At 41.0% G+C, this 27,794-nt stretch overlaps 2 protein-coding genes across 4 annotated transcripts in view; one reads left to right on the top strand and one right to left on the bottom strand.

The window, feature by feature from the left end:
• The first annotated feature begins 1,021 nt into the window (after positions 1-1,021).
• Positions 1,022-18,731, top strand: MFSD4B (major facilitator superfamily domain containing 4B). The gene is made up of 4 exons (XM_026065532.1): positions 1,022-1,332; positions 1,845-2,013; positions 10,793-10,909; positions 13,449-18,731. The coding sequence occupies exons 1-4, from the start codon at positions 1,108-1,110 to the stop codon at positions 14,681-14,683; spliced, it is 1,746 nt and encodes a 581-aa protein (XP_025921317.1). The 5' UTR covers positions 1,022-1,107; the 3' UTR covers positions 14,684-18,731.
• Positions 18,732-18,987: 256 nt separating this feature from the next.
• Positions 18,988-27,794, bottom strand: part of REV3L (REV3 like, DNA directed polymerase zeta catalytic subunit) — a 123,112-nt gene continuing 114,305 nt past the window's right edge. The window contains exons 28-32 of one of the 3 annotated variants that reach the window (XM_026065528.1): positions 26,586-26,723; positions 25,445-25,635; positions 24,296-24,542; positions 22,648-22,857; positions 18,988-20,138 (exon numbers count right to left, since the gene is read on the bottom strand). In XM_026065528.1, coding sequence (XP_025921313.1) covers positions 19,998-20,138; positions 22,648-22,857; positions 24,296-24,542; positions 25,445-25,635; positions 26,586-26,723 — 927 coding nt within the window. In that variant the 3' untranslated portion in view covers positions 18,988-19,997. The other 2 variants (XM_026065530.1, XM_026065529.1) reach the window with 2 other exon arrangements.

Here is a 27,794-nt window from a genome sequence, read left to right as displayed (position 1 = left end):
TAGGATGCTGCTATACATCTGTTTAGAGTTAGCCATTAATTAGCTTTAGCTTAATGTTAGAAAAGTTGTTACAAATTGAGTGAACACAAGTCACCAACTGGAAAACTTGAAAAAAATTAAAAAATCTAGAGGGGACAACAGCATTAGCTGTTGGACCAGGAGAATGGTTGTCACACAGAGCAATCATCTGGATAACTGCTATGTAAAATGTTACATTAAAAACGGTAAAAATCAGTAAAAAAATCTGTTTAAATAGATGGGCCGAAGTCTGTTCTCTTGGTAAGCCTGGAGAAGCTGAGCCCCTAGTTTAAGCTGCGGTAGCAGTACCTCAAAAGAGCATCTTCCTCCTCTTTTACAGATAGGTAAGAGAGTGCAGAAAAGTTTGGCTGAAGCAACAGATTTTCAGTGCTTACATTGCTGCTGTGTATTGAAGCCACATAGCATGAATTTACATATAGACATCACAGCTTGAAGACGACAGTCATGGCTAAGCAATGCTGCCAGTCATTTTGGTACCCTGCCACTGCTGAACAAAAATTGCAGTCTGACTCACAAGTCAGGAAACACCTGGACTAAAGCCAGGGTTGTGAAAATGGCACCTGAAGGCCGTGCCGGGATCAGCTGGGGGAGCCATTTGCTTAAGGAAAGCATTCATCTTTTTAACTTAATCCCTGTCCTCCCGAGTCACACCGTACATGGTATCACACGATGAGAGAGGGGGGAAGCTCTTGAGGAATCGCCGCTAAATATAAAGCGGATGTTGCAGGCGTTTTCTTGCTAAGCTCTCACAGAGCCAGACGTGAAGGCGCGAGCGTGAAGTTAACRGCCACCTTTGTTCAAACCACCGCATACGCCGCCACTTTCTGCACGAGGCCGCGGCCCGTCTCCGCGGTGACGGGGGCGGGGCCGAGCGGGGCCTCCCGCGCGCACGCGCCGTAGGCCCCTCCCCGCCCTCGCCCAACCCAGGGCGCTGGGGGAGCCCTTGTGCAGCAAAGCACGCCGGGAACTGTAGTCTTCCCCCGCCCGCGCCATGATGCGGGGGGGCGGGGCTAGCGGTTCCGTGTTCCCTCGCGGGCCGGAGCGGCCGTCGCCGCGGCGGGAGGAGCCATGGCCGGCGCCGAGCGGAAGAAGCACGTTCGGTTCGCCGGCCCGGGGGAGGCGGGCGCTGCTCCGGGGCCGGGGCCGGCGGCGCCGCGCCTCCTCAACGCCCCCGACGCGTCGCGCGCGGAGGTGGCCGTGGTCGGCGGCAGCTGGCGCAGCGGTCGCGGCGGGGAAGGAGCAGCCCTGCGGTGGTGCATCTCCGGGGCGCTGTGCGCCGCCTTCCTGGGGCTGGTGAGCGCGGCGGGCGGCGGGAGGGGAGCGCTCCTTGGCGCCGCGAGCTCGCCGCCCCTGCGCCCTCCCTCCGGCCGGGGAGGGCCCCGGGCCGGCTGCCACCCGGCGCTTCCTCGCCCGGTCTCCGCCGCCGGTTGCCCCCCGCCTTGCCTGTGACGCTCGCCGCTCCGGTTTGTCCCTCGAGCGCTCGGCCCGCCCCTCGGTCCGGCGGGCGGCCGCGCCCGGCCGTTTAACTGCTAATRCGGCGCCCGCCGGGCTCCCTTGGCCGCTGCTGGGCCGGGCCGTTTAACTGCCGCGCGCGTGTCCCGCGGCGGTGGCGGCCGGCCGTTTAACCGCCGCTGCGGTGCGAGCCGGCAGCGCCGCCCCCCCGGGGGCTGCCTCAGCCCGGCTGCGGGGCCGCCGCCGGGCCCCCGGAGCCCAAGCGCTCGCACGTTATTTGTAGACAGGACCGAGAAAGCTTCCGGCTGCTTAAACATCACGCGCGAAATAAACCCCTTTACAATGTTTTCCAGGGTATGAGTATTGCTGTCCTCGGACCTACCTTTCAAAATTTGGCCGACAACGTGAATAAAAACGTCAGTGACATTTACTATATTTTCGTGGGTCGCTCGCTGGGCTACCTTGGCGGGTCAGTGCTTGGAGGGGTTCTCTTTGACTGCATGAAYGCGCATCTTCTCTTAGGTAAGTGTGTGGAAAAGAATAGATGTCTCTGAATACACGCTTTGCCCCCTTCCCCCATGAATCTTGATGTATTTTAAAGCACTGTTTTAAATTATGCTGCAGCGATTTGATGGTATGATCACTGGCTATGAAACATTATTTGATGGGAAACTTTTACCTGCTGTTAAAGAATTCTAGACAGTTAATTCTAGACAGTTTCGGTCCAATATTCTTTAACAGTCCTCCCTTTGTTTTTACTAAGCATTCTTGCTAATATATTAAACAGAGTTTCCAAAGTCTTTTGAGGCATACTAATATTCTCCATAATTTTATGTACAATATGACTGTAAATAATAGGCGTAACAAGGTTAAACTTAACACAACTACTACTGGGTGCAACATGGGATTATAAATCCCTGTTGCAGTTGGTGACCATCCCAAGAGAGTTTTCCACCAATGATGTTCTCTGTTCTTTATTACCCTTTCGAGTACATGATGTATTTCTTTTGTATCATGGTGGACAGTAATTAGAATTTTTTGTCTGTTATTCTGTATATGTTTTAACAATTGATATAAATCATCATATTGTAGTGTTTCTTTACCAAAGTAAGATTCATTCCAATGGGATTAGGCAATAAATCTTGACTTAATGCATAATTTGATTGTAACAATTGATGAGACGTAACAGGAGCTGAATAATTAAAATCGCATTCAATAATTGTAGTGAAGTTAAAAACACAAACATTTGAGTGATTACTGGTATCTACAGTAATGCTATCTGCTGATATAAAATCACAAAGGATTCTCATACAAACACATCCTTTTGCAATATATACAAGTACAGTTTCAGGGGTTTCATAGGGATGTATTTCAAAATGACAAACATTTTGTTCAGTGTCAAGACAAACATCTTGAACTTTGATAGTGTTACTCTCACAAATAAATCCTTCTTGTTCTCGTACAATGCATGTGTTAACATCTACAGTTTGCCATTTGTTTCCATTTCATTGGGCCCATACTCTATGTTCTAATGGATATAGTTCCATTTAGGTTCTAACTTGGATTTTCCTGAAAATACTTTAATTAAACTTCATCCCCAGGTTGTATATCGTGCACTTGTATTTCAGGCGGTGTGGATTAATACCATTGAGAATATTTTTTAAGATTTTTAAACCTATTTTGCATGCCTAGGACATACTGGGTCAGCTGTTCATCCCCATCCAACAGGCTGGTCTTAGCTGGGATATAAGTCCCTGGTATGGCTAAATGTCTCCCGAAGATAATTTCTGCTGGTGTTAGTCCTATGGGTTGTCGCGGAGCATTTCAAACATCCCATAGAGCTAGGTTCAGTGCTTCTGGCCATTTTAGACTAGTGTGTGTGCATATTCTTCTTATCTTTTCTTTTAATGTTCTGTTCATTCTCTCCACCTGTCCTGAAGACTGTGGGTGATAAGGGGTATGTAGGTTCCTTTCTATTCCTGATGATTTATATAGTTGATCAATTATGTTTGCTGTAAAATGGGCACCCCTGTCTGACTCAATTGATTCTGGAACCCCATACCCGGGTATAATTTCTTTTAGTAAGGCTTTTGCTACCCCTCCTGAGTCGGCCTTCCTTGTTGGGAAAGCTGCTACCCAGCCTGATAACTGATCTACTATCACTAACAAGTGTTTGTACCCATTGACGGACGGCATATCCGTGTAATCTATTTGTAGCCTTTGAAAAGGGAAGTAAGCCCACGGTCGTTCCCCTAATTCTGAGCTTGGTTTGCTACTTGAGAACTTTTGGCAGGTCGGGCAGCTGTTGGTTATTCTTTTTGCAGCAGTGTAAATTCCTGAAGCTGCCCATACTTTTTGTTCCTGGTTAGCCACCGCCTCTGCTCCCCCATGAGCTTTATCGTGAAACCACCTAGCCACAGTAATTACTTTTTTTTTTTTTTTTTGGTAACATTGGTTTTCCTCCAGTTGTCCATATTCCATCGTCATCTTGTTTTGCTTCCCACTTTTCCCACTGTTTCTTCTCTTCTGCTGAGCAGTCCTTTTCATACATGGTTTTGGGGTCTGTTAAATTTGGCCATTCGTTCTGGTTCCCCATTGGAATTGCAACCATACATTCCTTCAGAGGTTGTCGGCCTGCAGCCTTTGTGGTGGCATCAGCTAAAGCATTCCCTTTACTAATTTCTGTGGTGTCCTTAGTATGGACTGGGCAGTGTATTACAGCAGTGTTCTTGGGAAGTTCAAGCGCCTTTAACAATTCTTGCGCTTCTTGTCTGTTAGCAATCATTTTCCCAGCAGATGTAAAAAAAGTCCTCTTTCCTTCCACAGCATTCCTGTGGAATGCTTCCATCCCCTTATGTTCATGTACATACAAATTGAAGGGTTTTGTATAATCTGGGAGCCCGAGAGCAGGTGCAGATGCCAAAGCTCCTTTTAGGGTTTTAAAAGCTTGTTCTCTCTGGGGGCCCCATGCAACGGTTTCTGCCTCTTCGTTCCTTGTTGCCTTTGCCAGGGGGTTTTGTTAATTCTCCCAGTCTACGGATCCATGGTCTGCAAACTCCCACAGCTCCAAGGAATCCTTGTAACTGTTTCTTTGTTATTGGAGGGGGGAGTTTTATTATAGCATTTACTCTTTCTGGGTCTACTAGTCGTTGCCCTTCTCTCAGAATGAATCCTAAGCATTTTACTTCCTTTTGACACAGCTGGAGTTTAGACAGAGATGCACGGTGACCTTTTTCTGCTAAAGCAGTACATAGATGCACAGTGTCTATTGTACAGGCATTTTCATCCCTACTTGTTATCAGCAAATCATCTGCATATTGCATGAGAGCTGATTTACCTGGTAATTCTACATTTTTTAAATCATTTCCTAATATTTGTGAGAAAATTGTAGGAAACCCTGTGAACCCTTGGGGAAGGCATGTCCACATTAATTGTTGTCCTTTCCATGTAAAGGCGAATAAGGGTTGACTACTTTCATCAAGTGAGATACTAAAGAAAGCAGCRGTTAGATCAATTACAGTAAAACATTTTGCCCAATGTGGTATTTGTAAAAGTACTGTGGAAGGATCAGGCACCACTGGGTGAGGAGTCACCACATGGTGATTAATTGCCCGCAAATCTTGTACAAAGCGGTATTCTGGATCTCCATCTTTGTCTAGTTTGTTCTTTTTTACAGGGAGTATGGGAGTATTATAGGGCAAAATGCATACTTTTAGACAGATATCTGACCCAAGGGGTTCTATCTGCTTTTGTATGCTTTTTTTGGCTCCTTGGGGAATAGGATACTGTTTTATAGCTGGTGGTGCTCCTCCCTTTGTTTTTATGAGTACGGATTGAGCTGAGACTAACAATCCAACATCAGTATCAGTTTTACTCCATAGCTTTGTTGGCACAGATTTTAATGCTTTTGGTACTTTTACTCTGGGGTTTGGGCTTTCAGTGATTACACTCATTCCCATAATTATTAGATCCATTCCTTCAGGTGATAAGCGTAATTCTACATCTAGGGCTTGCAAAAGATCTCTTCCTAGCAAATGTGTTGGAGATTCTTCAGCTAATACACTTTTGTTCCCTATTGTTACCAACAGAGGTTTACTTAACCTCTTTTCCCCTCCTCCTGTGACTCCATGTATTAGAACCTTATCTTTAGTTTTGGATCCTTTTGGGGTAAAATTTAAAAGAGATAACATGGCTTCTGTATCTACTGAAAATTCAACCTCTTGGCCTTCCACTTTGCCCACTATATGTCCTTTCTGGTCTGAAGGAATTCCCCACATACAAAAAAATTCCCGACCCTACTGCCTCCTCAAGATCGTCAGGGCTCCCTTCCTCCTGTCATTTTGAGTGGTCATCTCCTCGGACTAACTCTTCGCATTGGTAGTTCCCTTCTTTAGTCAGATCTCGCAGCCAAAGGGGACATTCCTGCTGTAGATGTCCTAAATCCCCACAATAATAACACTCTCTCCCTTCACTTCCCCCTGTCCTTCTTCCTTTGTTTCCTGGCCTCGGCCTGAACCCCGGGCTTGACCTTCCTCTTCCTTGACCCCTAGCTTTCACTTGCAAGTTTCTTGCTAAAGCTGCTGCCAGCAGATTAGCTTCTTGTTCTTTTGCTCTTTCTTTCTTTTACTTGCTCAGCTTTCTGTTTTTTCTCTTGTACATCATATACAAATACTGCTACACTTAAAATCTTCTGTAAAGTCTCTCCTTGCCAATTTGGCATATGTTCTTTAAAATACTTTCGTATATCCGGGGCTGCTTGATCTATAAAAACACTAATTGCAAATGCATCATTGAAGTTCTGTGGGGTCATTCCCCCATATTTTAGCAGGACTTGCCGAAGCTGTCCCCAGAAGTCACTGGGGTGTTCATCTAGTCACTGTCTACATTCTTGTACTTTAGTCCAATTTACTCCTAAATTGCTGCATGCCCTAATTGCTTCTATTAAATTTTGAAGTCCTGTTTGGCACGTGGCTCTATCTATCTCCTGCATTATTATAATCYGGATTTGGATCATTTGCTGGTCAGGGGTTTCTGTTTCCCCCMACTTGTGCTAGTTCTGCATCTTTACTGATTATTTTATCCCGTTCATCTGGTTGCAATAATTCTCTCAAAAGAATTTGGGTATCTCCCCAACTCGGGTTATACCCTGTACATATGTTGGAAAATAATTGAGCACATTGCTCAACATCCTCCCTTAACCTTGGCATTTTGCTTCCCCACAAGGCTAAATTGCTAGGATTCCCAGGTTGATCAGTAAATACCATGTAATACAGCAGGAGGGGGATTGGCTCCACTCATTCCCCCTTGCTGTAAAGCAGCAGGATTAGGCAACACGTTAGAGACCATAGGATAGATTCCAGCAGCTGGTAAAGTAGAGGTAGATGGTAAAGGAGGAGAAGGAACAGCAGATAGATCATCAGGCATATAAGGCAGGGCAGATAGGGGGTATTAGCATCTGCTAGCGCTAGCGTCACCTTTGGCAGGGTCTCTCTCTCTTTCTCTGGGAACTGCGCTCACACCATCCGAGTCTTTGACCACTAGGACTGCTGTCCCTTTGCAGTGGGTGGCTTTATCAGCTGACGGGTGCCCCCTTCGGTTCCCAGGTTACATGCACTCACACTAGTCACGATACCTGGTACCCCTTACAGTGCGCTTTGTTGCGAATGGCCAATCCTCCTGACATAATGTAACTGCGCGCTTTTTTGACAAGACAACTGTACCATTGATCTTTTTCCAATTTTCCAGTACCTTGGCTAAGAGCGCCCCCTTCTTTATGCCAGGTACATTTCCTGTCGTTTATAGTCTATGTGTGCCTTATGCTGGTCAGGCTGCGTCCCCTTTGAAAAAGCTGCAGCAGGGGAGAGACTCCAACTCACCCCTATATTTTCTACTGAGAGGAACTCGAACCCCCTCTAAAGCTTTCACTGAATCTGCTCAGGCAATTTTAACACTTGCCCTTCCGCAGGCTTCCTCCTGCTCCAGAGGTCCCAGATGAACTCACCTGCTGCCAGCAGTTGGATGTTTGGAGGCGAGAAGATCCGGTGGTGGTGGCCTAGGGTCCCATCTGGGGTGCCAAACTGTTAAAGAAGTTTCTTGACCCTAGGTTTCCCGAAGCAGAGTTTCAGACACAGTGTCACAAACTGATTTACTGTAAGTGGTACAGCAGCAAATAACAGCTTGAGCTGGGTGCCTCTGGAGAGGGACCCCATTTGAACAAATCCCTGGGTAATTACACCCTTCCTGTCTAGTATCCATCCCATAGTTCAGAAATCAATCATAATAGTAGAGTTTAGGGTCTTCTAGCTCCCAGTTGGTCCTTTCTGTAGTTTCCAGGTGTATTCTTTACTACTTATCGCACTTCTGCATGTTTATCGATGGCTCTTTTACTCCCTTATCTTGTCCCTGGGAACCAGTCTTTGTGGTTACTTCTTTCTTGCTTAGTCATCTGGCTCTTCTACTCCCTTATCTTGTCCCCTGGGATCAGTCTTGTGGTCCCTTTGTTTCTTTCTTCTGTGTCCTAGGTTAAAGTCCATCTCCCTGCTGGTGCTCATTAATGCTAAACTGCTTATTTCTCTCTACAGTCATCCTCCCCTCCTTATCTCTCCGGCTTGAACCGGCTCTGGGGCCTTCTAGGTAAAAGTTCAACATATCTAGGGGAAAGTCCACAGCTTGTGGCCTAAGGGCTTCAGCAAATTTAGCTACTAACGCTAACTTAACGTTAATTTGCTAAGCAAGTTATGCTAAGCGATTAATTCTAGACAGCTTCAGTCCAATATTCTTTAACATCCGCATGCAGCTGAAAGCTACTGCAGTCATGCTGAGGTACTGTTCTGCACGGAAAACTGTACTGTAAAACTCTTCTTTGTTAAAGCTCAGCAGAAGTGTTCACCTTTGTGTACCTGGCAAAAGCAGAGAGATTCTGATTGAATTTAATTAGGACTCATTTAAAGTGAAAGATTTTAAAAATTATTTGTGATCTTGAGAGCTTGCTGCTCCATTGCTGCCTAGCCATGCAAATATTTATAGGAAACATGGTTTATGATCTTAATGTTTTTCTGGCCACATGTAACGTGGTTATTTTAAAATAACCATGTAATGTAAGTTATTTTTTTCCTGTACAAGCATAGGACTGTCTCAGTTCTGGTGAAGCTGGGCTACTGAGCAGTTAAATTGCTGACTGCCACACTTACAATCCAGAAACTAAATGCTCGTTTCAGAGTCACATTAAGAGGCTTTTTCAGGAAGAGATTCTCAGAACACACCTGAAATTCTGGAAGCCCATCTTTTTCCTTTCAGGGGCAGCATTGGCAACCAGTTTCTTTTAAAATATACCTAATAATGGCAGCATGTCCATTTGTGCCGTAAGTTAGCGGTTGAAGAAGATACTGGGATTCTTCCTATTCCTTCTCCTCCTATATCTTTCCTTGGGGAGATTCAAACATAACTCTGCCTCCCTTAAGGACAGTGCTGTAATCGCAAGATTGGTTTGGAGAATATGGGAAGGTTCATTTTTCATTGCTAGCATTTGAACTTAAATCTCTTCTTACCCTATATGCCTAYGTTCTGTTATCATGAACAATCATGTCATGTAATGTCTGTCTCTTCTTTTCCTCTTCTTGTCTTCCCCTCCTTTGGTCAGTTCCTCTTGTTCTCGTTCTAAGATGTCCTTCAGCTTTATTTGTTCTCCCACCTGTTTTTTATTCCCCTGCTCCAGAACACCTATAAAGAATGTTCCCTTTAGCTTTCTGGTCTTTTTTGCACATCTGACATGGTCAGAATTGTCTGTCTCTGACATTTGAGATTTTACCTTGAATAATGACATTAATTCATCTGTGGAAATGAGTATTAACATGAAGTAGTTCAGTATTTTCTTAATCTGTCACATAGGATAGCTCTTTGTCAACAATGCTTGCAGAGTGTATTCCATCTTCTCAGGCGCTTCCAATTTGGTAGCACTTACATGAAAAATACAGTCTGAACTACTGAATCTTCTCCTATTTCTATACCTGAGGGCTGCTTATAAGGGATGCTCTTGCTCATGTGGTTAACATACCTCCCACCTTTTCTCTGTACAGTAGCAGAGTTTCAACAGTTGAAGAGTTGAAAACATAATCTTTCTTTGTCAGGAAGTTTATAAGTACCGATCTTCAGGTGAAGATCTGAAGTGGACACCTGGGAACTTACTGTGAAGTTATTTTTCAGCTCTGTGTGAGGCATCTGAGAAGCTGGATTTAGTGCACCCCATCCTTAGCTTTTCGCCTTGCAGTTCAGTATGCTAGCCGTTAAAATTGTTTTGAGGCATGTATTTCAAGTATCTCACTAGGGTTCTAGGGTGCTGGGTTGCTTTTTCGGGGGGGGGGGAGGGAGATTAGCCTAAATTCTTAATTGCATCTATCTCTATTGATTTTTAGTATCTGCCAGAATTACGATTAAGCATTGATCTGAAAAATAATAGTCTAAACTAATACAAGCTTTCTAAAAATCTAACACTATATATTCAAGATATTACTTGTAGAATATTTTAACTGAAGGTGATCATAAACATAGAAGTTAACTGTTGAACTTCTTCCCAAATTTTTAATAATAATTTCCATCAGCTCTAAAATCTTTTTCAAATTGATATATTGTCTATTTAGTGAATAAAGCAAAACAAATACAGTCAATCAATTTCAGCTCACRTTATGGTCTGAAATACTGTAGTTATGTCTCTTGATAATCTAGAATTCATTTGGAATATGTCCCTCATGTGGGAACGGAATATCAAGGAAAACTAACATTTTTATATAGAGGTTGCTTATTGACCAAGGGGCAGTCACTTTAGAGGATTTTAAGAGTTTAATAATTTGGCTTCCTTTTAAATGGAGTCAAATTTAATGCTTTGCAGTTCTCAGAAGAAAAATTTTATATTGTTCAAAAACACTTTTATCTTCTTTTGTGATAAAGTATCTAAATCAGAATGTTGTACGGGATGTTATTCTACTTGCAAATAAAGCTTTAGCAAAATAGTGCAGTTTCATAAAGTATTTATGTTTCGATAAAACTAATTTTCCAAGTAAAAAATGGTTCTGTTGTGTGTGTGTATATGTGTGTATATATTTCTTTTTTTTCCTGACTGCTTCTGCTGATAATTAATTAAGGTAGTTGGGTTACATCACCTAGTAGGATCATCTGCAACTTTAAGAATTACTAATGTATTTTTGTATTTTGTGGTTTACTGTATGTTTTGTATTTAAAATGGAAGCTGTAATATAAGGTGTGTGTGGTTTTTTTGTTTGTTTGTTTTTATTTTTTATTTTTATAGCATTATCCATGCTTGCAACAACGATTGGTCTTTATGGCATACCTTGGTGTAAGAAATCCCTGCTGTTAACTGTCTTGATGTCAGTTATTGGAAGTTCCATGGGAATTCTAGACACAGGTAAGTGACCTTTCAATCCATTAGTTCCTTCAGTGAACTGAGTGAAAACTTACCAATAACAATTTTGGTGAGCTTGAAGTATTTCATTTGGCACATCTTGAACTAAAAGAGGGGAGCTGTTGTATCTGGCCAGGATTCTTGGTGGTTTATTCTGCTCCTGAGACTTCCAGAGTCTGTGTCTCTGTAACAGACCTGCTTGGTTTTGGGGCTTGGGGCAAGCTGGCTTGGGAAGCTGGGTATCTCTTGGCTTCCTGTAGAAGACCAATATGCACTTCAGGAGGCAGTTATAGGCTTAAGGGAAGTGCCATGTGCTGTTGGCTCTTAAAACAGTGTTTTCTTAGAATTACGCATCTATAAGAAGCTAGCTGTTCCTGTTCATTAGTGCTAGATGGAACAGTTTGTCCTGAGCAAGCCCTGATGTTTGAGAGAGGAAGATGCTCACAGCTGCTGTATCGGAGAGTTGGCTACTTCAACCTGGCCAGGCAGCATTTTGAGATTCACACCAGACGTTTACTGCTATAGCTCACTGACAGCACATATCATTGATCTCTTTGAATTAAGGGTGCTGGATGCCTTTGGCCAGCATCACTTAAGTGTTTGGGAGTCCAAATTTATTCTGTGACCCCAAATTGCATGTGCACACTGCTGGAGACAGCCCCGATAAAACACCTTTCTTCAAAACCTGTTCAAAACCAATTTCTTAGTAGAGGCTCCTTATTGGAGGAACATGTACTGATGCAGATATGAAGCAAATGTCATATAGGTGCAGTCAGGAAGGTCAATTATATTAGAGGTACAAAAAATTCTCATACAAATTAGGTTAGTTCATGGGGTATGGCTTAGGAAAGGTGAGTTAGTGGTAGGGCTGTAGCAGGCAGTTTGGGTCAGGAGGCAAGGCCATGGCAAGAGACATAAGCATGAAYAGGAGATGCCTGGGCAACACTGGTATGCTTGCAGATGGAGGTCAGGATACAATCGAAAATAGGCCGGTGATGGACTGTCCTGAATTTTGAGTAGGAGGTGGTGGTAAAGTTGCAACAAGAAGCCAGTCCCTTGGCATCCTTCCTGTGCTGTGCCAGCAGTGTGCCAACTTTTCTGGCTTGCTGAGGAAGCCTGTGTTTACTTACTAGTGAATATGATAGTTCTGTATCTGGCTGACCTGCTCTGGGGAAGGCTTATTTCTGAGTAATAATTGGCTAATGTACTGGCCTTCCCATCCAAACACCTGTGAAAGAAGCCAAGCCAGGGATTTGTTTCAGTGGCTTGGCTGATAGGCAACACAGTGGAATGATGGCTTTGCATGTGAACTGTCTGTCATAATTCTGTGGTGTTTGAGAGAGCTCTGTAACATTAAAGAGAGCATGACATCGGATCCAGTAGTGAAAAAGATGGTTTGCCATGGCACAGATTATGCTAAATAACCTGAATGCAGAGGCGTATTTGCTGCCCCTGGTAGGATCATATATATGGTACTTGGTTTAAAAATTCTTTGTATGGGAAAATCCTGTGGGTTTATTGTAAAAATTCTTTGAGTGGGTTCTGCCTGAAAGCCAGACCTTTTGGACAGGGATACTTCCCAGCCTAAGCAACAGTAGTGGGAGAAGCTAAAGGCAAGGCAGCAGAATGGAAATGAATTAATCTGGAACAACATTAGTGATGAGTGACAAGGGTTGCTGTACTGTAGCACAGGAATTTGATTACTGTTCTTATTTTCCCACATTCCTCTTGAGCTATTTAAAAATGTCTCTCAGATCTTATTGTCTAGCATTGTTGTTGAGCTGAGGGTACTGTAGTTTGGCCTCTGCAGCAATATTATGGTACACCTTTCTGCTTCTGGAAATGCCACAAGTCATCTGAACGCAGCTGGGGTAGTCCCTGCCCATCGGAATCAAGTGATTCTTGATGTTTCCTTGGATGTTGTTTAATGAGAGCTCTGATTCTTAGGATTCTGCATTGTTGTTTTGAACTGATAGAAATGAGAAGCAGTTAGATTTGCTGTTTCGAAAAAAGGCTGAGAAATGCTACAAATTACAGGTGAGTGCGACTGATGATCTGGGAAGACAGTAGTAGTGTTACTGGAGACTGCTGGATGTGCTGAAGAATCTTCAGTTTAAACCCTCTGGAAGAGGAAAGAGAGCTGGGGAATGGCTGGCCAAGCCAGCTACGGCTATACTGGGGCATAAACAGATAAATTGTCAAACAGGATAATTAAGTACAGCCGTTGTTCCTGGACTGAGCTACTTTCTGGCTCTTTTATTTTGACTGCTGTGAATACCCTCCTAAAACTCAACTATGCATGCAGGTTTAAGGTGCTTACATGCAGAATTTTAGTTAACCGCAATTTTTGCACATTGTATTTGCTAAAGCTGGGATTATTGCAAATTAAATACATATAAACTGGGTCACAAAAGGTTGTGCTGGCAGACTGATTAGCAACATATTCAATTTGTGTGTTTTTTGTTGTTGTTTTTGGTTATTTTTTTAAGCAATATCTCGTTTCAGACTGAAATGAATGAATTCTCCTCTCTCCAATCTGCAGGTGGCAATATACTTGCATTGAATACATGGGGAACAGAAGCTGGACCACATATGCAGGCCTTACACTTCAGTTTTGCAGTAGGTGCGTTTGTGGCTCCAATTCTGGCCAAAATGGCATTGGGAGGCTCCGTATCTAAAGACCTTCCAGTAGATGAAAAGACAAACCAGTCTGTCTTGAAGTCTGTGCCAACAGCATCAACTACATCAGCACTGAAACACCATCTCAGTGCAGATTTTTTGTGGTCCTATGTTGTTATAGGGACGTGTCTTCTGTTTGTTTSTTTCTTCTTTTTTATTTTGTATTCAAGGAGCAGCTCAGCTCAAGACAAATCAAAGGCTTCTTTGCAAAAACATGTAACTGCCAAATACCACTATGCCCTTATTTTTCTCCTTTTCATATTCTTCTTCTGCTACGTGGGAGCAGAGGTCACTTATGGCTCTTACATATTTACTTATGCAAAGGTCTTTGCTGAGATGAAAGAAAATGAAGCGGCTGCTTTGAATTCTCTCTTCTGGGGCTCATTTGCTGCTTGCAGAGGAGTGGCAATATGTTGTGCTGCTTGCTTATACCCCGGTACTCTGATCGTGTTGAGTATTGCAGGCTCTGCTGTCTCCTCTTTGTGCCTGGCGTTCTTTGCGAAATACCCGGTTTCACTCTGGGCCGGAACGGCTGTATATGGAGCTTCAATGGCTACCATCTTTCCCAGTGGCATTTCCTGGATAGAACAGTACACTATCATACAAGGAAAATCTGCCTCTTTATTTGTGGTCGGTGCTGCTCTGGGTGAGATGTGTATTCCTGCAGTGGTTGGGTACCTTCAAGGGAAGTTTCACCATATTCCTGTGATTATGTATACTGCATTGGGAGCTTCTGCAATGACAGTGATACTGTTTCCTGTGATGTACAAATTAGCCAGCTCTCCTGGTGAGAATGATTTGAAAGACATGAGTGAGAGTGAAGACCGGAAAGCTTTGTTGTCAAGCTCTGGACTTAACGAAGATGAAGAGGATGAGGAGGATGCAGGTGAATGGAATGAAGCAGACTTTGAGGTAATAGAAATGAATGATACACTGAGAAACTCTGTGATAGAGACCTCCCGTAAGATACCAGGAGACTCTCCAGCCAAAGTCTCTCTCCAGCCACATTCAGATGATGTATTGGGTGGTTCTCCAGTGGTTGCTGGTAGCTCCCCTGGCATAAAAAATGTGAATGTTGACCGGGAGAAGAATGACTGAAGTTTAAAAACAAAAAAACAAAAAAACCCCAACCCCCCCCCGACTTTTTCTAAAAGGGAAAAGCAATTGAATTGTAGCTGTTCTTGTAAAGTGGTTCAAGAATCTTTTTACAGTGGTGCAGAATTATGTGTTTCCACTTCTGTTTATCCAGTCCTTTCTCCTCTTTCATTTCCAGTCTGCAGCTATGTCTTGGAGTGGGAAAGTCCATGGTGAAGTGGTTGGGGTAATATGTGATTAAAATTTATAGATGATACTGAAAATGTTAAAATGTAAGAGATGTTTTCTAAATGGGAGGCATGCATTTAAGTAAGTGATGCTGTAATATGAGCTAACTTGGAAAAAAGGGGACTGTTCAGACCACTTGCTTTTTTGGGTGTGGATGAAGTGTGCAGTTCTGAGGTGCTTGGTCATAAAATGTTCTCATCAGAAATGAGAAAAATCTATTATCTGTGATTCTGAACTTTCTTACCTCATGGGAGAAGAATGTTCCTACTGCACTGAAAGTTTGTGTGTGATATACATAGACCAGGAAATGAGGTTAAATGCCAGGTGATGTCCAGTGGCTGTAAACTGGATATCCTGCTGGCAGACTGTAGAATTTCTGGTTCTGTTACAAAGACAAAAAGTATTAAGGATTAATTCTTAAGAGTAGAACCCTGCTTCTGCATCATTTAAAAGCAGTGTATGGGAAGGGGGACAAAATTGGTCATATTAGTCTGCTATAATGCTCAAATCTGATTTACTGGTTAACCAGTGATAACAAATCTAACTAGTCTAAAGTATTTGTGATTGATTGTCTTAATTACTGCACTATCACTGAAATCACCAAATGTATTAAGATGGTAAAATTATATATAAATAGATAACAATCTATGATATTGACCTAGGAACTTAGTATTTTTAAGCAAATTGCTCAAATTAAAATTACAACTTTTCGGGCTTCCTGTGCTAAGACTTTCATATAGGGATGCGTTAAAATGAAAATTTGAAAATGAGAGAGAACTCTTGACGAGACAATCCTTTCAGCCCGCACTGTACCTTGTCGTGTCCTGTACGACGTGGATTGGTGCCATTTGCTTTTTGTTTCTTTGGAGAATGACTTACAGGCAGATTCTTCCCAAAGGAGAAGCAGTGGTTTATATTTGTGGTTTGATTGCTACTAGCCAGGAGGAACGCAGAAGGACCGATCATGTCAGTGAGCCCTCCCCAGTAAGAGTRAAAAAGAAACTGCTAATCGCAAAATCTGAATTTGAAATAAGTGTTGCAGTTTGTCTACTTGAAAACCAAAACTGTTAGGTTYGTATTCTTAAAGATGAGAATATGCTAATGTTTTGTTTTCTTCTTTGCACTTTTCTTAGTACTTTTCTTGCTAAAAGAGCTTTAATTTACTAACAAAATAGCTTTAAATGTAACAACACAGAATCTTAGCTGTTTAGTGTATTTTCAGGTCATGGGATTTTTTTTTGTTCTCTATCTTGTCCTATGAGTGGTCAACCTAGAACATAATGACTTCTTGCTGTCTTCTGAGAAGTTAATAAGCAGGAATCAACTTGCAGTGAAAAGTTTCATACTTTTTTTTTTTTTTTTTTTTTTTTTGCATCTTGCAATGTTGAAGGGCCTCCCTCTCTCTCTCTGCTGTTGGTATTTAAATGCCATCGTATATTTGCCTGTTTTTAATGGGTGTGTGCATGCATATGTGCACTTCTGTGGCATCTTTGCCAGTGATGTCATGCATGACTCTGCACTTACTTAAAAACAGTTTTGTTTCACTTGCTACATAAGGGTTCTCTTTGCTTAAAGCAATGCTTTTAAATATCAAACCAAATCCTGTTTTAGCTACATTTAATCAACAAGAGTAAGTCTGTACAGACTTTTGTGTTGACTTAGTCTTGGATAATAATAAATGAAATGGCATGGCTGAGATGATAGATACTGTCTTAAATGAGTGTAGATTAAGACTGCCTTGCTTGAAGTTTTTCTTTTTCCCTTTTTTCCTCTTCCTCCACTTTGTAATATGCTTTATATTTAGAAACTAGGGAGTGTTCTCTGATGGTATGGACATATCCTGCTGGGGAGGGGAGAGGGGACGTGACAAGTGCTTCTACTCTGCTTTTATGGGATTTCCCTCTCCCCAAGGGATGTCACATATTGTCCTTTGGAAAAAAAACATGAGTTCAGTACAGGACAAACACAAAAAGATAGAGAAATGGTTCTGAGCCAGCTCTGCTGCTGTAATTACAATCCATATGCTTTATCTGAACAGAGAGAGAGGCCTAACAACAGGACACCAAGAATTTTCTAGTTCRAATATTTACCAAAAATACTTGTAAAGGCTTTGGCTGGATTTCTGTCTATCTAAAGTAGAAGGAACTGGAACTAGCAATTTCAAAGTAGAGCTATGGTGACTTTTGTTGCAGAGACTCTTGAGTGATTTTTATAGTTCCCTTATACCTGAGATCATGTTGCCAAAAGAAAATTATCCACCTGGCAACCAGGAAGATTTTTTAAAAATCCCCAATTCCTACTCTACTTCTTTTGAATGAAATGCCCAGTGGGAATGTAGTGCAAGTAAGTATTCTCAGGGATAGCTAGGAAGTGTTACATAATCAAGTAGTAAAATGGGAAATGAAATTAAAAAGCCCTGTAGAGAAATGTGCTCTAACCTCCTTGAACATAATATACAGGAATGTGCTTATTTGTGTTTGCCTAATGTCTTCTCAACAAATATAAAAATACTGTGCAAAACAGACTTTACAGGTTGTATTAATTGATGCATGAGGCACTTAAATTCATAACTGGAACATTACTATTCTTTTTCCTTAAAATCATGAGTAGTAGAAATGGAGCAACTGTCTGGCATGCTAAGGTAAGAGTTCTTCTCTTTTACAGCAATTAAAGGCGCTAAAAAATAGTGACAGGAAGACCCAGTAGAACTTGATTAGGTAAATCATCTTGAACAGCATTGTATGGAATTATATTTAAGGCTACTCAGAAGCTTTTGTCTGGATGACTTCTAAATTTTGAGTTGTCTTGGCCAGCGTGCTTGAAACTGTAATGTCTTAATCATTTCTGGCCTCAAACTGGAAATGGAATACATTTTTATCACTTGTTTTTCTTACCCTTAAAGCATGCTTTTAATGTCAAGGGGTTGTCCCTTAATGAAAATTATATATTTTAAACAATTTAAGACATTTCCAATGAAGAGTCTAGTTCATAGTTCTAGTTCATAGCAGTTAGACAGCCTTGATGTTCAAAGTAAGGCTGTAACTGCTAGAGTTACTGGATTTGGGTGTTCCTCAAGGCTTCTTTTAGAAAATGAATGTTAGTTTTAATGTTTAAATTTTGACAGTAAACTGTTTATTGGCATATACAGTTGCAGTGAGGACCTATTTACAGTGCCTTTTAAGTTAAAGATCCTCTATGAAACTTAAACACTTAGTTTAAACTAAGTGTTTAGGGTTGGAATTACTCGAGTAAACTTACCTTCCTATTGCCTTGATTATGCTAGAAAAACATCAATACAGAAAGTCATCTATGTGTTGAGGACGAGACTTGTGATCAATGGGGTAGATACCTGAATTCAGGTAAGATTCATGTTTTTGTCTATAAAAACAGGAATGGGTTTAACATGCCCATTTACTTGCCCATTTACTCAAGTGTTAAAGGTAACCTTTTACAGTTAAGTGTCATTTATTTATTTATTATCCCTGAAGCACTGCCAAATGCTGGACTGTACTACAAGCACTGAGGAGGCAGTCCTGGCATTTGCACTTTTATTCTATAAATGATCTTACAATGCTGGAATGCAGAAGTTGGCAACATTTGGTGCCTTGATGGTTTTTAATTACCTTGCATAAAGCTCATAGCAATTGGTGCATGTCCTATTGTATATTAATAGTTTTTATTCTGCTTGGTGTGGGTTTACATTGTACTGTATAATGTGAAATTTAATAGACTGACTTGTTTCTTGAATGTAATAAATTCTTAATTGGAAAAGGCGCTTCAGTTCCTTTTTCTAAATAAAGTTTTGTTCTATTTTTGAAGGCTATTCTGGATATCTCAATTTAACACTTACTGCTGCTTAGACTAATGATAGTAAAAATAACTCCTTTCTGTTCCATTTGGGGAGGCCTCCAAGAATTGATAACCTAAGGTTTTAGACCATGAAGTGTATGCTGGAAGCTGAATTGCAAGTTCTTAAATCTTATTTGACCCATCTTGTTTATGCTTCTAACTATTGGTGTGCCAAAGGAGGGAGACAAAGCCTGACTGCAAATGTGAGTGCAAAAAAAAAAAAGTCATACAGATTTTTACCATATCATTTTATTCAACTTTAATATGGTTTCCATTATTAACTTCTAAAACAAAATGATTTCCAGTTTAGAAAACAATGCACTGACCACATAATTCCTTTTCCATTTTATACAGTTATACAAATATTCTAAATACACATTTTGTCAACATGGTGGCAAATAAGATTTAACTGTACAGTACATAAGGAAAGAAAATATTTTAAGCATATTTAGAAGCAATAGAAATGCCTATACAAAACAAGCAAAAATGGAATAAAATTTTATATTTAAAGTATTGCAACAGTCCCACAGGTTTGTAACAAAAAATGTCTTTGCACAGTTCCTCACAATGCCCCATTAATAGCTAAAGCAAGACAGCAATTTTTAGAAAATAATGTTTCAAAATGCTACACATGATACTACTGTTTGCACAGTCTGATCAAAATAACAATCTACTTGGAATCAAGCAAAACTTAGAAGGAGATATACCAACCAACTTTAAAATTATCTGTATAAAAGTCATTGCACATTATTTTACTCAGTTGTTTGAAAAGTAAAAAAGTGTATTTACAAAATATTTCGCAGACAAAATTATAAAGTGAATGGATAATATATAAGTAACACGTCTTGATACTGACAGTCCAAGAACACACACTAATGGTTTTATCGTTTCAAGAGGTTTTCAGTGCTCCTTCCTCTGGGAAGTAAACTTGACTTCTRCTTTGAAATGGATTTACAAGATGTTACACATAGCTATTTCAACATCAGCATTATAAAACAGTATGTTAGAAATGAGAAAGAAAAAAGGAATTTGTACATCTTAAAAAGTGAGCTATTCATAGATCAACAAATGCATTTTAATTTAGTTATGATAAATGTTCATTATTCTTCAGATAATAAACCCAACAGTTAGAATGGAAATCCTGGACTAGATGAGAATTGAAAAAGCACCATGCACAATCATCTTAGTGTGGTAAACACTGAGGAAAAAATAGCACCTGGAATCCTGTAACACAGATCATTTAAAACTGGTCAAGTAGCTGGCGGAGATAGGGTGCCTTTGATAATTCTCTGCTTACTCTGGATAGCTTGAAAAGTACTGGGCAGTTCAGAGASACGCACTGGATCTGTCGATCAAAGCAGCCTGTACAGTTCTTGCATATCTAGATCATATATTAAAAAAAAGCAAAATGTTATTTTTAACATAAATAAGGTTAACATAATTCAGTTATCATAAATAAGTCACAGAGGACTACTGYGTCCTTGAAGGTTTACCAACAGAAGAGGTGCAGCCCCACAGGCAGCCAGCCAAGCTTCTCCCTAGCCCAGAGGAACCCGGAGCAGCTCCCTTCTCCTCCGCTCCAGCCTCCCTCCTGCCAACGCCGGCGCCTGGCAGGCAGGCGTCACCTACCATGAACTGGGCAGAGAGCAATGGCTTGACTGCAGTCCTACCACTTACGTTCTACTCATGTGTGGTGGCACTTGGGGAAAAATGCTAAATAAATGAGTGGATTTAAATGGGACAGTTTTTACATTTATGATAAAATTGATCCTATATAAATGTTTCCTAGTGAAAAAAGGCATAATCCATTACTCTGCAGTTACTCTCCATGTAAGATAGAGACTTAATAAAAATGTTCCAATTTCAAGAAAAGCTTCAATTAGAGTTTGCACTTTCCTAGTCAAAGTTAATCAATCCCAAGACAGAAATGTATAGGCAAGCAGGTTACACTGGTTTTCTTGTTCATGAAACTACTTAGTATTGACTATCTACTTGAAAGTGCTTTTGATATGAGATACCTGACTGAAAAAAGTAACAGCAGGCACAGTTTCTCCAAATGTAGCTATATAGTCCAATTAGTTAACAGAAGTCCCTGCTTTGCTCTTTTATTTTTAATCTTTTCCAGTATCTGCTTGTCCCAACAGTTTTTCCAAGATCTCATAACCGTTTCCAACCACATTCCTGTTTTTTTGTAACACCCAAGTTTTGACCTCCCCTGCTGCACTCAGTTGTGCAGTTTCAACAACTCCAAGTCAAAATTGTATCAATGAATCCCCTAATTCCTTTAGAATTAATTCTGTTTTTCCTTGTTAGATTAATTGAGTACCAGCAAGCCTCAGCCAGAACTGTATCAGGATTAAACCACTGAAGAACTGAAATGCAAACTAACACTAGCTGTAGAGGAACAGCCACTGTCACTCAGACCTCACACACTGCACTGGTAACCTGCCCTCTGACCTGAAACTGTAACAACAGGAACAGGATTTAAAYTGGATTTGTTCTAGATCTGTAATCACTAGAAGAACCTCAGAAATCACAGTCTGCCCTAGCTCTTTCTAAAGAGATTGTAGCTGGTTTAAATGCAATGGAACCAAACTATATAGTACTCGAGATGCTTTTTAAGTTCAATTTGTGTGTAGTGAGGAAGTCTATAGCCTTATTATAGGGCAAATAATCTTTAAGCCAAGCTTTGAAATACTGTATGATTCAGTGGCGCTTAGCTGGCATATCAGTTTTCTGCTGGCTCTGGCATGTTTATAATTTAAGACAGCCAAGAATTTAAGCTATGAAGGATATATAGATCTTCACATGCTCTTACGCAGGGGCTGAGTAATCATATACTGACTAAAATTGGATGCCGGGCCTTGCTGATCTGTTGCATTTTGAAGAGACAAGAGAATGTTGTGATCAAAACCACTAATCCTTTCATGGCGCTGGACCAATCTGCCAGATTTTGCTAAATTCCAGAACAAAAACAATGTAGAAGGTTTAGAGCACCACAGGAAACTGCAGAGCATGCATCGCTTTTCTCTACTGCCATTTACAGTGGAGGTGAGAGCAAATATAATGAAATAGAGCAAGAAAATAAAGTCCAAATCTCAGTAATATAATATTTATGAATTGTGAATTATAGTGGTTTTCTAGCAACACAGCCCCATGGGAACATAGCTAATCAATGCCCAGACTACACGAACATTTATATTCCTGCAATTCAGGCAAGTCTTCAAAATGTTTCAGTGCTAGTGGTAAAATCAACTTTAACAAAAATACTTACTAATTATAAAATACTACAGCACAAAAGGTGAGGCTGTGCATATGCTTCTGCTAGGGGAGGCTTTGTGCCTTGCTTTAATATATTCACGAGCACAGCTGGCTACCCTGCTACCCTCTTAATTGACTTCTAGCTCAAGGGAAAAAAACAATTTGGAAAATTTCTATCAAGAGGAATTGGAACAAAAAACAATTAGTTTCCTGGGACAAACATGTTTTGCTACTACTAAACTAGAACATCATTACTTATTTTAATACAACAAAGGTGGAATTTTTCAATGCAGTTTTATAACTTCCCATCATTGTCATTATATAAAGGAACCTACAAAGCCTATAAGACACTTTTAAAGGAGAAAAAAAAAAAAAAGAGAAAAGCTTCTTTTGTTGTGATTTTTTTCTCCCTTTGGTTTCAATGTTATGCAAAGCCAAGGTGGATAACAGCTGCTAGGCTGCCTTTAAGAGCAATACAGGTATGGGAAAAATGAATGAGTTATAACAAGTTTCACACCAGGACTGTGCTTCCTATTTCTGTTGAGGGTATTCAGTAACAGACTGCTTTGAAATTCCAGCYTCTCTCTGTATCCTCAGCTGACAGACATCTGCCAACGCTTTCATCATACCTTGACCAGCTGTTCTTGCTTATGCTCCAGCTCTCGGATTTCTTGGTTGAGAATCACTGCCACATGCTGTGGTTGGCTTCTGCATTTATTACAGATCCCATGCTGGGTCAGTTCATCACACACGGGACAGTGTAAGGTTGTGAAATACTGGGAGATTGTGCCTTTTCGGCCTTCCAGCTCACTGTGGGCAGCAGAAGCAGTTTTTTGAATCTGTTGAAAAAAAGAGGTGAGCAACTTTAAGAGAGCAGCTTGCTTTACTGCTAGATTACATAGCTGATTTTTTTAAAAGGAATATGAAAGGCTAAAATAGCCTGCAGGGCATGGGTTTATTCAGGAATCACTAATATGAATTGCATTGGTCTGAAGAGCACAGCGCTTGCCCTGACATGATGGGCTGAACTGAGCCCACCCACGGACTGCAACCTATTTCACAGTAAAGCTCACCAGGAGAGAGAAGCAACTGGAAGTCACATGCTGAAGTCCTGCCCTCATCTCACAAGCTCTGCTTCCTGCTGGTGTTATTTTGGTAGGTGCTGATCCACTTCACATCCCAAGATGCCCCTGGCTGCACCTCCCCAGCTGCCTCTGAATCCTGCCTCCCCTCCCAGAGTTTCYGTGGTCACAGAGCTGCCGCCCGTCGTTTTGCGGCTCCCCAATCTCCTGGGGCCAAGCTCCACGACTGCCCCCCACCCAGGGAGATTCTTCCTCCGCACTCACTTCAGGTCCTGCGTGATTTTTGTTTTATGCTGCTCCTTGCTCCCTGTCCCCCTGGCCTCCCATTCCAACACCCAGTCGCTGCACTCTGCACGGCCGCCTCGAAGCCCCCAGAAGTGTCCTGGCCTCACAAGCCAGGACTGTTTTTGCCTTATTCAAGCAGTTTGTTGGAGGTACTTAAAGTGACTGTTCACAGTGCAATCGGAAAGGTACAGGAAAGAAGCAGAATTGAAATAAATTGGGGCTATATTAAAAGCCTGCAGTGGGAAACATGATGCACCACCCTGCTGCTGAAGGGTAGYGTGTAGTTTAGTGTAGACATTAAACACATTAATCAAACTATACAATACACTGATTTTTCAATATCCATTTTGTCAGTGGGACTGCAAGCTAAAATCCAGTTAACTTTTCTCCTCCTGCATCTCATCAATGATTTTTTTAACTTCTGGAAATAGCCAGTTTAAAACTCCTGGTAATATTAATTAAAGTGTTCCTGCTGCTTGGGCATTGCTACCTTTTCTGTGAAAGATCTTTGGAATATCTTGGAAAAACAAGAGTTCTGGCATCTACTATAGACAGATTTAAAAGGTGACATAGCTAGATGGATGCATATATGAGTACTGCTAAAAATAAACAATTATAGCAAAATACGCTTTTGAACTGTGGAAGGGGTCAGAAAACAGAAAATGACAATGTGGCTAAGACCAACCCTGAGCAGACTGGTTAGCAGGAAAAAAAAAAAAATTTAGTAAATGAAGAAATCACCCAAAAGATCTAATGGTTAAGTCTGCGTGTCTGGACATCAAACCAGTGCCTTGTAAAATAAATAACCTTTGCTGTTACCTCACATAAACTTCATATAAAAAGTATGATACAACCAAACCCTATATAGATACATTGTGTTTGTAATATATTTGTTTTTAAACACACTTACCCTTGGCAATTCGTGATACCAGCTGAAGACATCTATGCCAATAAGTGAGAATACCCTAGCCAACGGTGGCAGGATTTGTTTGGTAATATAGTAAGTGGCGTTCAGCCGCAGGTTGGGATCCTGCAGGACTTCAATGGGCCGTCGCACCAGCTGGATCAGAGGCAGTCCAGGCATCCCATACACAATGACATAGGGTACTCGCTCCCCAACTCGCGGTTCAGAGCGACGGTCGTAGGCAAGCATTCTCCTGTTTAAAAATAGCTTTTATAATGCATCCAGAGATAAACTACAAGCAAGGAAAACACCTGCGCAATTTCTGATATCTGATCATATTAGCAGATCTCCAGAAGAGTGAAGTTGGCCCCTATTATGAAGCAAAGGAACAAGCTGTGTTAATCTGGCTCACAATCAGACCCAGATTTTAGAACCTGGAACAAGAGCCCTACAGCTACATCCCATTTCAGGTCGCTTGGCTTTGCATGCAGGCTGCTTTCTGGTTACCTCTTCCTTAAAGGAGTATCTTAATAAAGAGCAGCTGCAGTACTAAAGTGAGCTCAGGTGCCCAGAAAGCAAAGGACTCTATTCAATTAGAAGCAGAGATCAATCTAGAACATCACTTTTATTTTATTAGAAAAAATAGAGCGTAATTTGAAGATGTTTTGTATTAAGCAAGGTGAAACCAGCAAAATGTGCCAGCTCATATTATCTGTTAGTGATAAATAACAACAAAAAATACTAATAGGATGAAATATTTACTCTATGTTACATTTTTAAAAATGAAAAGTTATGCCTGATAACGTATTTCACAGCACTAATGCGATGGACATCGCTATTATTATTTTTTCTCTAAAACGTCTAGTACCCATGAGCAATGGGTAACCATGGAGAGTCAAGCCCTTGAACATAACCAAAAATGTAGATAACAGCAGGGAACGCTTTGTCACCCTGTCCTGACAAGAGGTCTTATTCTTGATCATGTGTGGCTCTTTCCAGCATTAAGAAACTGCTTCCAGGGATGTTTGATTTGCGTGGTTTCTCTTCACTTACTGCTGCGGTAGTTTCTGAAGATGACATTGCATTGGTATCTCTAACTCGGCAGTACACAGGTCAAGAGAAAAACCTATGGTTAGCACTTCTTACTCTCAATACCTTGTGATTTCCAGGGCTGGCACGCAGGACCCGGGTTTGTAAGCAGAACTCCCTCGGTACTCTTTTGCAAAGATGAAGTCTTGCATGCTGGCTTTTCCTTCTAATAACTTCATGCATTGATTCTGAACGTACTGTTTGATCTGACTTATGTCACGAGTTTCAAAGAGCAGCTTGATAGAACACTCAAGTATCTTTAAAACCAAAGGAGAAAGGTGAGCAAAACATGTGCATTTAACTCAAAATCAGTAATTCCATATAATTCAGTGAATTATATGGAAATATTTATATGCTGTTTAGAAAAAACTATCAAATTTGAACTAGCACGTCAATATGACACCACTCAATTCTCTTCCACTCAAAGACATTCATAAACACATTACTGGAACAACTTATTCTCAGTTTGACACAAATAGGACTCTCCAGTTCACATATTCTCCTCTCATAGTAGTTTGTTTTCTAAGGAAAGAGTTATGTATTATTAACAGTAACTTATAAATATAAGGATTAATATTTCTGGGATAGTGGGCAATATTAAAGAAATCAATGCAATCCCAATTTCGATCAAGTCAGCTTTCTGATATTTCATATCTTACATGACATTATCCATGCCCAAGCTTAGAGGCTGTTTCAATTTCTCTCCAGAGTAAGAAAGAAAACAGTTTTTCCTGTCATTTAAAGTGTTTTGCCATGATTTTCTGGCCATGTCAACAAAAAAATAGAAATTAAAAAGAAGAAGTAAATCCTCCTAAGTGCGTACTTTTCTTACTGGGATAAATTTGTTTTGATTTGATTAACAAGAGCCTTTTTAATGTGCCTCACTTGTACTTATTACTGTGTAAAGTGGACTTGATAAAGGATAGTGTTCTCATGAACTTACGTGGGGCTGAGATAAGGGTTCTGGGCACTCTGATAAGATTTCTGCAGGTTTTTAGAGGCTGAAAGATAAGCTCATAAGGTGGAAACTGCAAGGCCTTGTAATGCTGTGCATGATCTGCAATTTGTCTTTCAAACTACTTGCCAGAAAAAATAAACAAAATCTTAGACAACTCTCAAGGGCTAGAAACTTTGAGAAAGCACAAATATACAATGAAATAACAGCATACTATATTTTTACTCAGGAAGAAATGCATGAGTATTTTACCTTGGAAACAGCAGGACAGGAGTCTCTTCGGACTGTCTCTATGCCTTTTGCGTCAAATACTGGATCCTTTTGGTCCAGTGTTTCATACATGTAACCCACATACCTCTTTTTAGTTTGCAGGACACATGGCAAGTAGACCTGGAATGTTTAAAAAGAAGATAGCCCAATCTAACATGTGCTGGGAATATAAGGTGGCTCTGAACACAGAGAGTTTTATGAAGAATACTTTGGTTTTTTTTTTTTTAAATTATTAAAACCAATAAAATAGTTCAAAGTAACGTTAAAGGATAGCTGAAGAAGTGGGGATTCAGCAGTGTTCTGTTCTTAAATCACTTTATTTTACTTAGCTGTAAAGGATAAGCAACTCAAAGCTCAGATTAGAAGTGACACACAGGGTAATTCATTTTAAGTATCCTTACTTTTCTGGACTGCAGCTGTCAGCATTTTTAATGTAACTGCATTCTCCCACTCTTAAAAGAAAAGTTCATTTTAAGCATTAGAAAAGAAAAAATTTTCTCATCAGTAGCGGTGGCTTTTGAACCTCCTATTTTCAAACAATCTAATTATGGGGTGCCTAAAATCAGTTAGTATCTTGATTTGGGGAAAGCACGTTCTTTAGATGCCTGTGCTTGGAGAACAGTTTCCTCACGAAAGGCTGTTAGAGCCACGCTCTCTCGTTTGTTCTCTCCAACCTCTTATTTCATTCTTGGTTGTGTCAGCATTCCTTGGCCAGCTTTAAAAGCAAGAATGAGGAACAGTCCCTTTCCAGTATTACTGGGATAATGCCACATCTTGCCGGGTCTCATGGGAAGCAGCAAGGTCAGACTCCCTCTGGCAGAAGAGGGCCCTGAAAGTAGCTGTCTCACTTCTTGAGTGGATGCTCCAGCTCTGAGACCACATATACAAGGCGGTTTCCTCATCCTGTGTTAGGAAGCCACCCTAGGAGAGGACTCAATTTTCTGACCACAGGTGGATAAGGGCACTTGAAAGGAAGCACTCAGACATGTACTGAAGTGTATCTTTGTGCCTGGTATTTTTTCTGACTAATAACTCCTTCAGCTTAATGACATAATTACCTAAGAGAAGTGGGAAGGGTCCCTGTACATTAGTGAGGAAAGGTAGCTGCATCTTCCACAAGCATCCTGACTTTTCTTGCTATTATTTTTCCACTGTGTTCTCAGTGAAAATGGGCAGATTGCTTATGAATTA

This window comes from Apteryx rowi, unplaced genomic scaffold (genome assembly GCF_003343035.1).
Source record: "Apteryx rowi isolate R43461 unplaced genomic scaffold, aptRow1 scaffold_229, whole genome shotgun sequence".
Lineage (NCBI taxonomy): Eukaryota > Metazoa > Chordata > Aves > Apterygiformes > Apterygidae > Apteryx > Apteryx rowi.
Note: the sequence above shows the minus strand (reverse complement) of the source record. Positions and strands in the feature narration are given on the sequence as shown.